A 13,672-nucleotide genomic window follows, 5' to 3' on the forward strand; every position below is an offset into this window, starting at 1 on the left:
TTTACAATTGTAATGATTTAAACTTCATTCATGGGTTTCATACATTCTTTACATTTTTTGCATTCTATACTTTATTTACATTATTTACATTACTTATATTATTTACATAATAATATAAAATAAATATATTATTTACATTATTTACTAAAACACATTAAAAAAAGCCTTTTAGAAGTAATTAATAGTATTCCACAATATTATATAGAGTGTTGGCATTTCCGCTCACTTTTTTTCTATTTCAATTGATAATAACTAAATGTAGAGAGTGTTCGGTGTATTCATTAACTTTAAATACCAATAACATTCTTATTTCAAATGAAAACGTCGTAAAATTTTCACGCTATTCGAATCATTTATTCTCTTTAGATTTATTGAAAAATACTTTATGTCTTTAAATATGTATTGTCACAAACATGATTGGAATAAATTTCAAATTTCATATTTATCAAAAAAAAATACATTAATAAAAATAATTATATATAGGTATTTCTGAATATTTTTAAATTAAAAGTTAAGAGGATGATATTAAAACAAAAAATTGATATATGCAATAAATATAATATATAAAAAGAATAATATATTAATATTATAATAAAGATCATTCTGATTTTTTTTTACATTTTTGATAAAAAATATGAACATGTGAATATAATATATAATTATAAAGAATAAAAATAATATAATATTAATAGTCTAACATATATACAGAAAATATTTACATTACAAATTAACAATAAGAAATTAAAATAATTAATTACTTGTCAAAAAATATGAATATGTAATTATATAAAATAAAATTAATGTAATATTATTATTATAATAAAATATTGACCTCTTTAACAAAAAATATAAATATATATTAAATTAAAATTAATTTTTGATAAAAAATATAAACATATGATAATATAATATTTAATTATAAAAAATAAAAATAATTCTGAAAATTTTTACATTAAAAATTAATAATAAGAAATTTAAATAATAAACCTATTTGATAATAAATATAAATATGTATTAGTATAATATTTAATTATATACAATAAAAATAATATAATACTGAACTTTTTAATATTATAAACAGATAAATTTGAAACTATTTAGAAAATCATTTTTGTTTTAATATCTTAGTAAATATTCATTTTAGCTATGGGATATGCTGCAACATATTAATAGGTAATGAAATTCTGCGTCAAGTGACATGAAAATTTTATTGCTATTTTATGTGAAATAAGAAAATTATTGACACTTAAAGTGAAAAAAAAAAATAATAAAAATAATAATAAAAATACACACATGTTTAAAATTTTAAAATACTATATATATATTTTTTTTTTAATTTTGAATTAAACATTTTTATTAGGTAACAATGTAATATTTTTTAAAAGAAATTAAATGTCTCAGAAACAAAAGAAACTGTCCCCAAAAAAATTAATGGTACAAAAGATACCACAGAGTTTAATAATGATATTCAACATACAAGTATATTAAACAGGCAATATTGCAAAACAAAAATCTTCAAAAGAAGAAAAGTCAATTGTTATTAATTAGTTTACAAAACAGTAGAGAATATCTATGAATCACATGAATTGTTATAAATGAATAAGCATAAACTACGAATGATATTAAATTAATTATAATTATAAACGATTTACTAAAGTTCTAACAAACCATAATTTCCTTATTCGGAGATCTTTGACAACTTGAGGTATGATACACTATTGTTTTGTTTTTGGGTTAATTCAAGAAGTCGTTTTGCGATTTCTAACGTTTCTATTAGTGGGTCGTGGGATTTTCTTTGATTCCGGATCAAGTTTAAAAATATCTCGGTATAAATATCTGGTTGTGATACAACAACAAGCTGTTATGCAAACAATAACATTGTTAACGATAAGGAAAACCATAACATGAAATTGAAAACGATTAATTTTAATACTTTCCTGTTTCGATTGTTTGTGAATTTTCCACAAAAATTATTTATTATTACATTAACATGGATATTATTGTTTGGATTATAAATCATTTCGTATAATAAGGAACTGGTTAAGTCATAAATTAGGGTGGTTCATAGTGAGCATTTATCTCCATTTATAATTGAACATAAATTTATTAAAACAACTAAAAATTTTAATATCTATTTTTATTATTCCATTTTATCAACATAAAAATATAATGTAAGTATTGCTCTTATCAAATAAAGAGTAAATGGTCATGTAGCTATGTTAAATACTTAAATTGCAAACAATCTCAGGAATGTCTCCCTGTAAATATTTTAGAATTATCTTGAAGATGTTAAATGGATATTATTTGTCATAAAATTGTATGTGCTGATAATTGCTAGTTTAATTTATGACCAGTTTTACATCTCTTACTTTAGAATTTGCGGTATACACTTATATCTCAATTAGCAATAGAATTTTGAAATAGTAATTTATCGTATGCATTTATTTTCATTTTAATATTATAGGATTAAGTAATTAATCTTATAGGAAGTCGTATGGGACTCATTAATTACATTAATTATCATGATAAAATATTTAACACTCACATTTTGCATTACTTTTTCAGGTGACGCCAACGGGTCGTCATGCCCTCGCATATGACGAAGAATCATGGAAACCCAACTCGGAGGACAAGCCCAAAGAAACCGACCTAACCCGTAACTCAGACATACGACAAAGCAAAACAAAACGCGTTAAAAACTACTTAAAAAAATGCAAACACGCACTCGGAAGTCGGTCAAACAGTTCAGAACAGAGCTCCAATGGAGAACCACCCGAAAGGTCGTCGTGGTATTTGGACAAACAATTAGAGGCGATCATTAATGAGGGGGAAGTTAACGAACTTGAAGATGTGTTCGAGGATGCACAGAGCAGTATTGACTTGGACGTCCGCGATGGTTTGCCTCAAGTGGCGAGTGTGATTGAAGTTAAAAGCAACCGTGATAGTAACGAATCGGAAGAAATCGACGATGTGGTAAAAGCTGTTCCTTTAGACGAAGAGACTTTCTCGCCTCCCTTGGTCCCAGTGCAAGAGACGGTTGATGAAAGTGGCAAAATTCCCGTTGATGTGGAGACAGCCGAGGAAGTGAATGATTCGGTATGTTATAATTTTTATATAGTTTTGCTCCTCCAACATTTTATCGAAGATGTTTTCAAACAATTAAATTTAAGAGTATAATAAGCTTTATATATATATATATATATATATATATATATATATATATATATATATACATATATACAGTATCAAAAATGATGAAAGTGTCTACTCGCGTATTGAGACGGAACATCAATACCTCTTTGTAAACAAAAGAGAAAGATATACATGCAATTATGTGGGCGGGTCGGACTGACTGGAGGGGATTCATTTGGTTTTGCTGCTTTTAGCATACGGTTCGTCTCCGCAGACGAGTCGGTGTCTTTGAACATTTTATTTAATTGTTTTTAGTTTTTTTTACTTATACATTTATTTATTTTATTTAATTTTTGGGATACATTTTTATTTTGAAAAAAGAACTTTATTTTTAGAATACTTATTTTTGTTTTTGATGTCGCATATGGAGAGTTACTAAATGCATTCGCAAAGATTAATTTTTATTGTGCGCAAGCGCGCACTTGCACGGCGCATTGTCTCTGAGAGTGGGGATTCCTACTACCGGGCAAAATTTTTCTCTCTTTGTCGTGCATCCATCTCTTACAACATCCAGACACGAAGAGCATTTTTCGCACTGTATATTGATTATCAAAAATTTGCATATATTTTAAACGAATTATATCAATTAAAAATTATAATTCAAAATTCGAATAATTCGAAAAAAAAAATATATATTTAAATATAACTTTTTCAAAAGTAATTTATGTTTCGATAATATATTTTTTCAATTTTTTCCCCTCAAAAATTTGGATTTTTTGACCGAGTTCAACATTTTTTTTTCAATTGTAAAACATGAAAATATGTACTTATAGTTTTTTGAACCAAAACCAAAACCAAACCAAGAGTGCACCCTTGATTTTTCGATAATTATCGAGGATTGCCTGTGAAATTGACGATATATTATATCTATTAATAATTATAGATATGTCTGAAAGATAAATAAATTTCTAAAATAAAACATTCGCGAAATTCTTTCAAATTAGCAGAAATCAGTCAAAGGAAACGCGTAACACCACACATTTAGAAAGTCATCAAAACAAAAAAAATCGAGAAAAATATTGAAAAATCTAATTAAAACCGCAGACTCGTCATTTCTTTGACGCCATTACAAATTCATAGCCACCTTTAAAAATAATTTCCAATGTAACATACCCCTCTATAGCTTAATTGTCACCATAACAAATTTATAGATAAATATAAAAATATAAAATTTCTGTTTAAACAATAAAAAATTAAATATTGTTTAATACAATAGTAATGAGATCGAAATTGACTCCTAAGCTAACTTAATAATCAGTTCTATTAAACATACCTGGAATTTTGATTAATTTTGGTGAAATCGTTTTAAAATCACATAAATCAAACGAAAAACAGCGTAAAAGACGCGAAATATGACAGAACACCTTTACAAAGTTAACACATCAGAAACATTTGATAATTGTCGAAAATTATAGTAAAAATCGTGGACGTGTCTTTTCTCTGCAAAATTCACAAAACTGCAATGATTCAAATATTTGCCACCGACGCCGCTACTAATTCATAGTCAACTATAAAAATATGTAGCAATACAAGATACCCCTATCTAATGTAATTGCCGTCATCCCAAATTCATAGCCAACTACGAAAATACATAAAATTTATAAATTTTATTTAATTTATTGGATATAAAATTATTATTAGATAATATGTTTAAAGGATAAACAAGTACATTTTGCTTAATACAATTGTAATAACACCGCATTTAATTTTAGTGATATTAATATTTTAAAATATATTTTAAAATATGAAAATTACATTTAACTATATAGACTAATTCAAATAAATAAAAAAAATCTTAAATACGTAAAATTTATAAATTGTGTATAATTTATTGGATATATAATTATTATTAGATAATATGTTTAAAAATAAACAAGTAAATTTTGCTTAATACAATTGCAATAATACCGCATTTAATTTTAGTGATATTAATAGTTTATAATATATTTTAAAATATGAAATTTACATTTAACTATATTGACTAATTCAAATAAACAAAAAAATTCTTTTAAATAGTTTATTATTAAGTTAAATAACTTTTATTATACAGTTAAATGCCTTTTTATAGTTTTGTGATAAACAATTTTAATATAACATACCGAAAATGTCTTCAAATTCGCAGGAAATTCTTGAAAATTATCGAAAAATCGAGCGAAAACCGCGGACGCGTCTATTCTATTTCGCCATTACAAATTCATAACCAACTTCGAAAATAATTTCCAATATAAGGTACCCCTGCCTAGCTTAATTGCCGCCATAACAAATTTACAGCCAAATATAAAAATATCTAATATTTCTGTTTCAACAATAAAAAAGTAAGTATTTAATGCAATAATAATGAGATCAATGCGTCTTAAAATAAAATTAATTCCTAAAATAACTTAATAATCAGTTCTATTAAACATACCTGGAAATTTGATTAATTTTGGTAAAACCGCTTTAAAGTCACACAAATCAAATGAAAAACACCGTGAGAGACGCGAAACATGACAGAACATCTTTACAAAGTTAACACATCAGAAATATTTATGAAAATTGTCGAAAATTTTAGTAAAAATCGCGGACGCGTTTCCTCTCTTCGAAATCCACAAAACTGCAATGATTCAAACATTTGCCACCGACGCCGCTACTAATTCATAGCCGGCTATAGAAATATATAGCAATATAAGATACCCCTATCTAATGCAATTCCACCATCCTAAATTCATAGCCAACTATGAAAAAGGTAAAATTTGTATATATGTATATTATAAAATCAGTATTCGAAAGTAATTAATTTTTCAATATACATTACATTAATATTTTTTCAATCTATTATTAGAATATAAGTTAAATAAATTATGTGAGCAATATAGATTAGATGACATCCTCCTGTCTTAAAATTTAATGTAACTTTTATAGTTAATATATGATTAAATTAATTTATTAAAATACTACCTGAATTAATAATTTCCATTTGGTCTATTTATAAAGGTGGAAAAAGGTGAACTAATCTGAAACGTGTTAAATAATCATTTTTAAGTAGTACAATCGATAATAATTACGCTCTACCGTAAACTATTATCGATTGGCTGCATAAAAATAATTATTTATGACGTTTCCGTGTAAAATGCGAGTGACCCAAAATACGATTCGCGTTTGTACGTTACCAATCTATACACATTCAGTCAATAGCCAAAGCACGCGTATCTAAACCAATGACTTTCTTGAATAGAGCAGTTTGCATGCAACAAACTAAACACAATGCATATGTATAAATTATCTTAAAACTTGCTACAAAATACTCCGATGACAAAATCTGGTTATACAACTACACGTTTGTCAATTTGCAAGTTCACACTTTCATCCTGGCATAAATTAAGTCAAGTTACTAGAAATTAAAATCAATACAAATAAAGGAAATACTGAATTGACTTTTTCGTGTCATAACTGGTAAAGTATACGGTTTGTTAGGAATTTATGTCGTTTTCAATATAATTTATTCCGATGATGGCTGAAGGATATAAATACACCCCTGCGCAATCCGCAAGGCAATTTCAGTTACTCAACATCTCTGTCACGTTGGGAGCCGTCGAAAGCAGACATAATTAATAAAAAGTTTGAAATTAAATGTATGGCTGTGTCACGTGAATCACGTTTATTGAAAATTCCCGCAATATTGCACTGCAGCCACACGTATTTAAAATCGTTGTTTAATTTCGCATTTGTTTCCTTATTAATAAACCCTTATAGGGCAATGTTGCTTCGAGTCTAATGACTGTTTGGCTTGTTCATGCATATATGGCGTAATTACTGGGGGTGTCGTTTAATAAAATGGTCCGTACCTTATGTAACATAAGTTTATTTTAATTGGTTTAATTACTAACACAACTACTAAAACTTGTAGTTCACAAATAAATAAATAAATTGCTTTTTATTGAACCATAGTTGAGAGTTGAGAAAATTATTGACTTCTTTGTTTTCTAATGGTGTTCAAAAAAGTGTTTCTACCGAGGTGTAAGTACTACCGCGAAAGTCGTAATTGCAAAATGATTTCTAATGAACAAGGAAGATCTGTGCGGGTGTTTGTAGCAGAGCTGTCTGCTTATGTAGTGGCAATGCAATAATATTTACATATGTGTTAATTTTCTCCAACACCAATGAATCTTCCAGCAATTTATTTACATAAAATTATTTCTAGTTGTTTTCATATACTTAATGTCAAAGTGAATTGATGAATTTGATTTATTTCGGCTTCCTCAACGGTAATTTTCAATTTAATAAAGATAAATGAGATGTTGTTTTAATGCTAAACAATAAATCACCAATTGTTTTTGTATTTTTATTTACTTGAACAGTTATTTAATACCATATATGTGGGTCCGTGCACACATTTATTCCAAATTACTGTTCCTCGGAGGCTTAAAAGGAGTTGGTCTAATCTTGCCTAATCAAATTTCCTATTTCGTACTGGAAATTAAGATATAAACAATACAGTATAATATTTTAGGTGGACACGAATAACATGTAATCAAAGTTAAACTGAATTTAAATAATAAATTGGGGAGATGAATGAAAATGGAATGACTCTGTACTCTGTATTATAGCAATTCAACTGTGCAACTGACAGTCCAGGAAACAATTATTTAAATTGAAATTATACTAATAAAGAATGAGCATAGTAAAAAAGCGGCATCGTCTACAGCGAGTAACCCAGTAAGCGGGGTCTAAGGTCGTATGGAGTGAGCCCGGAAGCTGAACCTGGGTCCTTTGGTGCAAGCACGAGCTCAGTGCACTTTCACCTCCTGGAGCCATCAACCATCCACTCATAAACATCGTCGGAGCAATAACTATATCTCAGTTAGAACATTTAAACGGCATTTTCCACGAATAATATATTTAATGCATATTTTATTTACATCGGTCTTATGTTTGGTGGTCTCAGGTCTGAGAATGTGACGTCTTTAACGTCGGTTTCATAATATGTGTATTACATTTTTTAACGTTGGTCAAAATTTGTCCAAATAAACTATTGGCAAAGTATAAATTTAATAAACACATTGACTTTGAAATGAGAGGAATTTATCTGGAGCCACGCAGCATATGTCATAATCAACCTGTCAGGAGAGCACCACAATAGTGTTTTAGAGAAATGTATGATAGTAAAAGTGATATATCGTATAGTCCAAGTCACGATGATCATTATTATTTAGTGTATCAGTTGTGCCATTTTCAAATGTCTTTGTGTATGTTCCTTTGCCGCAAGTGCAATTTTTAGTTCCGGCAGATGATTAATGTTTTCATTCATTTGTTTTATAAAAGACAGAACGATTTTTATCAACGTTGCCACAAGGGCTTTCCATTAAACATTAATTTCATTCGAGCTACCATAATAGTAAGCAGCAAAGATGATATGTGTATTAGTTCGTTCAACTTAACTAATATATTCAGTATTATTTCAATTATAGTAATACTATATGTTAAGGCACCACTAATAAAATTAATATCACTAAATAGGTTGAGAAATTAATCTAATAAAATTAATTAAAATGAAAATAAAAAACAGAATTTTAATTTAATTTAATTTTCCAATCAAACCTCTTTAATATACTCAAACTTAGTAAACGAAAAAATTCTTCACTAAGAGTCACAGAATCTAAGTAATGTTATGATTTTGCAATCATAGTTTCTCTGTTTTAATATGAACAACTCTGTGTATGTCTCTAAAGAAATTACAGGACCACCGCCAAAAGCAACAGTTGGAGTCATGTTTTGCTCATAATATATCCCATACCCATACAGTTATCTGAGTTATATAATGAGACTCATCTTCTCATCAATCTTTAACAGAGTATAGAAAATATTCTTTGGGGCATTTTATGGTGCTTAACAATAGACAAAATTAAGAAAGAACCAAATAAAATGTGTCCAAATTCAAGAAATGGGCTTTTTAGAAATGAAAATTCTACAAGAAATCAAATTTTTATTTTTATGTTATCAGTCGTCTCTAAATTATATTAAATGGAAGTTTTTTAGGTCTCTTAGATTTAATGTTTTAAGGAGTTATATCAATAATTAATGTTATACTTGATGAAGGACAAAGTGTGGCATATTGAACATCCACACCACCACCAAATTGGCCAGCACCATAATTAAAGCTTGGAAATCATTGATTAATAATTTTTTAAATTTTTTAAATTAATCTTAACCAAAATCAAATGATTTCAACTCCAAATTTATATTAAATGGAAGTTTTTTAGGTCTCTCAGATTTAAAGTTTTAAGGAATATCAATTATTAATAATATACTTGATTAAGAGTTTTTCTACGAAGGACAAAGTGTGGCACATTGAACATCCACACCACTACCAAATTAGCCAGCACCATAATTAATATTAGGAAATCATTGACTAATAATATTTTAAATTTTTTAAATTAAACGTAACCAAAATCAAATGATTTCAACTGTTATCAGTTCTCTCCAAATTTATATTAAATGGAAGTTTTTTAGGTCTCTCAGATTTAAAGTTTTAAGGAATATTAATTATTAATATTATACTTGATTAAGAGTTTCCTACGAAGGACAAATTGTGGCACATTGGACATCCACACCACCTCCAAATTGGGCAGCCCCATAATTAATATTAGGAAATCATTGACTAATAATATTTTAATTTTTTTAAATTAAACTTAACCAAAATCAAACAATTTCAACTGTTATCCGTTCTCTGCAAAATTATATTAAATTTTTTAGGTCTCTCAGATTTAAAGTTTTAAGGAATATCAATTATTAATATTAGACTTGATTAAGGGCCCTACGAAGGACAAAGTGAGGCACATTGAACATCCACACCACCACCAAATTGGCCAGCAACATAATTAATGCCACTAATAATATTTTAAATTTTTTAAACTAAACTTAACAAAAACCAAACGATAATAAACATTTCGAAATAAAATTGAATATAAAACGTGCTGCAAGTTATTTGCGTAAGTGGTTAGAAAACAGCACATCGACTATCAGAAGCATATTACATGCGGAAATAAAATAATTTGCAAATAAAAACGGCCCATAGAAGGAAAACCACTTCCAGCACTTTAAGTCATCGAAACCGTTCCACAATCACGCTTCCAATCATGTTGGTAATCCAATAATAGTCTATAAATCCCTAATATGTAAAGCTTTCTCCAAGATAAGAATCAGTCTGGACAATAAACCGATTCTCAGATGCTTAATTTCCCTTCAATAGTTTTAAATCATTGCTTTGCATATTCTAATAACCACGGTAAATCAATAGGTCTAGTCAATTAAAATTTAATTCATTTATTTATTTATGACTTTTGCCACACCTACTTTGTTGTTTCTTACTTAACACGTTTCCGATTGACGGCGAACTTTTGAAGAAAATGCAGTCCCGAATGTGGTATTAATTATGCCATTAAGTGTGACAACAATTCATAAAAAATATGAATACTAAATACTCACCATAATGTTGCAGCAGGCATAAGGAAATAATAAATTATTTTTTATAGCAGGTAACGTTTAATTAAGATGTATGAAATGACAAAATATAGAATTCCGCTACGTTTTATGTCAATCAAGTGCCCCCCACAGAAAACTAACGTTTTAATACTACAATTTTATAAATAAAATGACCAAGTGACTTTGTTAAGCCACGATTAATTTAGAGATCCAAATTCCAATTAATTCCAAACAGCAACCTCATTCGTCACGCAATGTGATGAATGTACTATTTGCAGTTTCGAAGATAAAGGTGTTTAAACAATTAGACGCAAAGTGGGAGGAATCTAGGGCCCACAACCACACCTGTTTTGTGGAGTGGAGCCGAGGACTGTTTTGAATATCGCAGAGTTCCCATATTAATAACAGAATGAGGCAGAGACAAATAAGCTTTCTGCAACTTTATGAATAGCATTAATGAAATCAGCCTACCGTGTCCGGACTCGGAAATCTTAATAGGGAATTGCGTCCAGTTTTTTATTGATTGTAGATTAAATTCTGTGGTAAATCGTCTAAATATTCATTGGGTTGATATTGCGACACATCTGACAAATGGGTATTCTGCATCAGTTATCGCGACTTTGCCGGTCGCTTTATCCGGGTATTTTCATTCCGTGTACATAATGGTGCATGAAGTTTTAATATTTAGTAAAAGGTTTATTAAAAAAGGGGGAATTGCCAACTAAAATTTTTCGCTCTGTTTCAATGAGATTTTCTTCTCATAATTAATTAATTAAAAAGCTACGTTTCTTCCAGTGGTGATTTAGATGTAATAGAAAATTGTAACAACATAAAAGATTGTCTAAATTAGGTGCACAATCAGAGTAAAATTGCTTGTTATCTCAAATGTCGGTCAGGCATTGTAACAAAAAAGTTGTTAGAAACAATTATCTAGTTATTTTCGTCTGAAGTGATAGTTTTTTGAAATGATAGTTCACACATCCCAGAAGGAAATTAATGTTTTTTTATAAACATATTATAGTTTAATAATACGTTGAAAGAATACGTTCATTAAGTGATACACAACATTTTGTGTCAGATTTATAACGAGCAATTTCTAGATAAATATGTTTTTCATTATCGTGTCCTCCATTTCCTAGGTATGGTTTGATGTTTGTTTAATTTGATACTTGAAATAACTTAATTACATTTTACTTTTATTAGTATCCCTCCGGTGCTAATTTATTATTTATTATATCCATAGACACATTACATGCTTATTTGTTTCAGAAAGTTTTATGAGGTGTTCATTTTTCCATTTTTACTTTCTTTCCAGTGGAGAAGAGAAAGTATGTTGGGGCCTCTAATGATAAAGTTGCCAATGTTTATTTTACAAAAATATATTTAATTGACAAAATCTTATAATTTATATTTATAAGTTTTCATAAAGGATTTAGAAAAATGTGTTGAATAACTTAAGGAGAGATGAAACTAAATTTAATAATTGTTGGGATTTACTGGGAACATTCCAAACAGAATAATAATAAATAATTGATTAGAAGATTATTAGCAATACGCGTATGAGAAGATAAACAGAATAAAAATGATTAAAGGGCATGAGAATAGGTCGGTGTTTCGAGGCTTGTCACACTTATAATTCAATAACCACAGTGTCACTTTAAACAATTTACAGTAATTTACCAGCTAGATTTAGTATCTGAAATCTAACTCTTTATTGGTTTGTTAAATGACTATATTTTAAGATTGTATCTCAAAGCAGAATTCCATTACTTCCCATGGGGATCGCAATACTGTAGATCGTGCTTGCAATGTCCCGATTATGGTGAATTTCTCTAAGTGTCAATTAAGTAATTTATTGTTGTAATGCGGGTCACCGCGATTTATAATGCATAACTTAACTTATGATATTACTTACCAACCATAATGTCACACGGATTATCTTACAATTTTTGGGATGCACTGTGTATCTATTATGGTATTTAATAGTCCTCAACATCTCTTTTACTGAAGTAAATGTGAAAATTTAACAGACGTAGCCACCGAGATACACTTGTATAATTAATTAAAACCACGAAAATCAAAGTTAAATAAGTACATCAAAGTCGAAATTCTTCTTTCGAATGCCACAAGGATCCAATCTTGGGCCACATCATTTTCCTTCTATTTATTAATGAATAACCATTGTCCATTAATTGTAATAATCTATTGTTTGTCGATGATTTTAAGATTTTCAGTTCTGACAATTCTGTCTTTGATTGTGTGGATTTACAATTGGTCATTTGTGATGTTGAGTGACTGGTGATCAAGAAATAATTTACATATTAATGTGTCTAAAAGTAGTAGTTGATCTTTCATTCATAGAATCAAACCAATTGTTTTTAATTGTGATATGTATAATTCTATTGTGTAGAGTAACTATTTTATTACAATTTTTGGGATGCACTGTATATCTATTATGGTATTTAATAGTCCTCAACATCTCTTTTACTGAAGTAAATGTGAAAATTTAACAGACGTAGCCACCGAGTTACACTTGTATAATTAATTAAAACCACGAAAATCAAAGTTAAATAAGGACACCAAAGTCGAAATTCTTCTTTCGAGTGCCACAAGGATCCAATCTTGGGCCACATCATTTTCCTTCTATTTATTAATGAATAACCATTGTCCATTAATTGTAATAATCTATTGTTTGTCGATGATTTTAAGATTTTCAGTTCTGACAATTCTGTCTTTGATTGTGTGGATTTACAATTGGTCATTTGTGATGCTGAGTGACTGGTGATCAAGAAATAATTTACATATTAATGTGTCTAAAAGTAGTAGTTGATCTTTCATTCATAGAATCAAACCAATTGTTTTTAATTGTGATATGTATAATTCTATTGTGTAGAGTAACTATTTTATTACAATTTTTGGGATGCACTGTATATCTATTATGGTATTTAATAGTCCTCAACATCTCTTTTACTGAAGTAAATGTGAAAATTTAACAGACGTAGCTACCGAGTTACACTTG

The 13,672-nt window shown here is 28.4% G+C and overlaps 1 protein-coding gene across 6 annotated transcripts in view; it reads left to right on the forward strand.

The window, feature by feature from the left end:
• The window catches only part of LOC109601686 (puratrophin-1-like), a 210,924-nt gene that overhangs the window by 40,967 nt on the left and 156,285 nt on the right, over nt 1-13,672 (forward strand). For all 6 annotated transcript variants that reach the window (XM_049962639.1, XM_049962641.1, XM_049962643.1 and 3 more), the window contains exon 2: nt 2,566-3,096. In XM_049962639.1, coding sequence (XP_049818596.1) covers nt 2,566-3,096 — 531 coding nt within the window. The remainder of the gene's footprint in view (nt 1-2,565; nt 3,097-13,672) is intronic.

This window comes from Aethina tumida, chromosome 2, assembly GCF_024364675.1.
Source record: "Aethina tumida isolate Nest 87 chromosome 2, icAetTumi1.1, whole genome shotgun sequence".
NCBI classification, from domain to species: Eukaryota; Metazoa; Arthropoda; class Insecta; order Coleoptera; family Nitidulidae; genus Aethina; species Aethina tumida.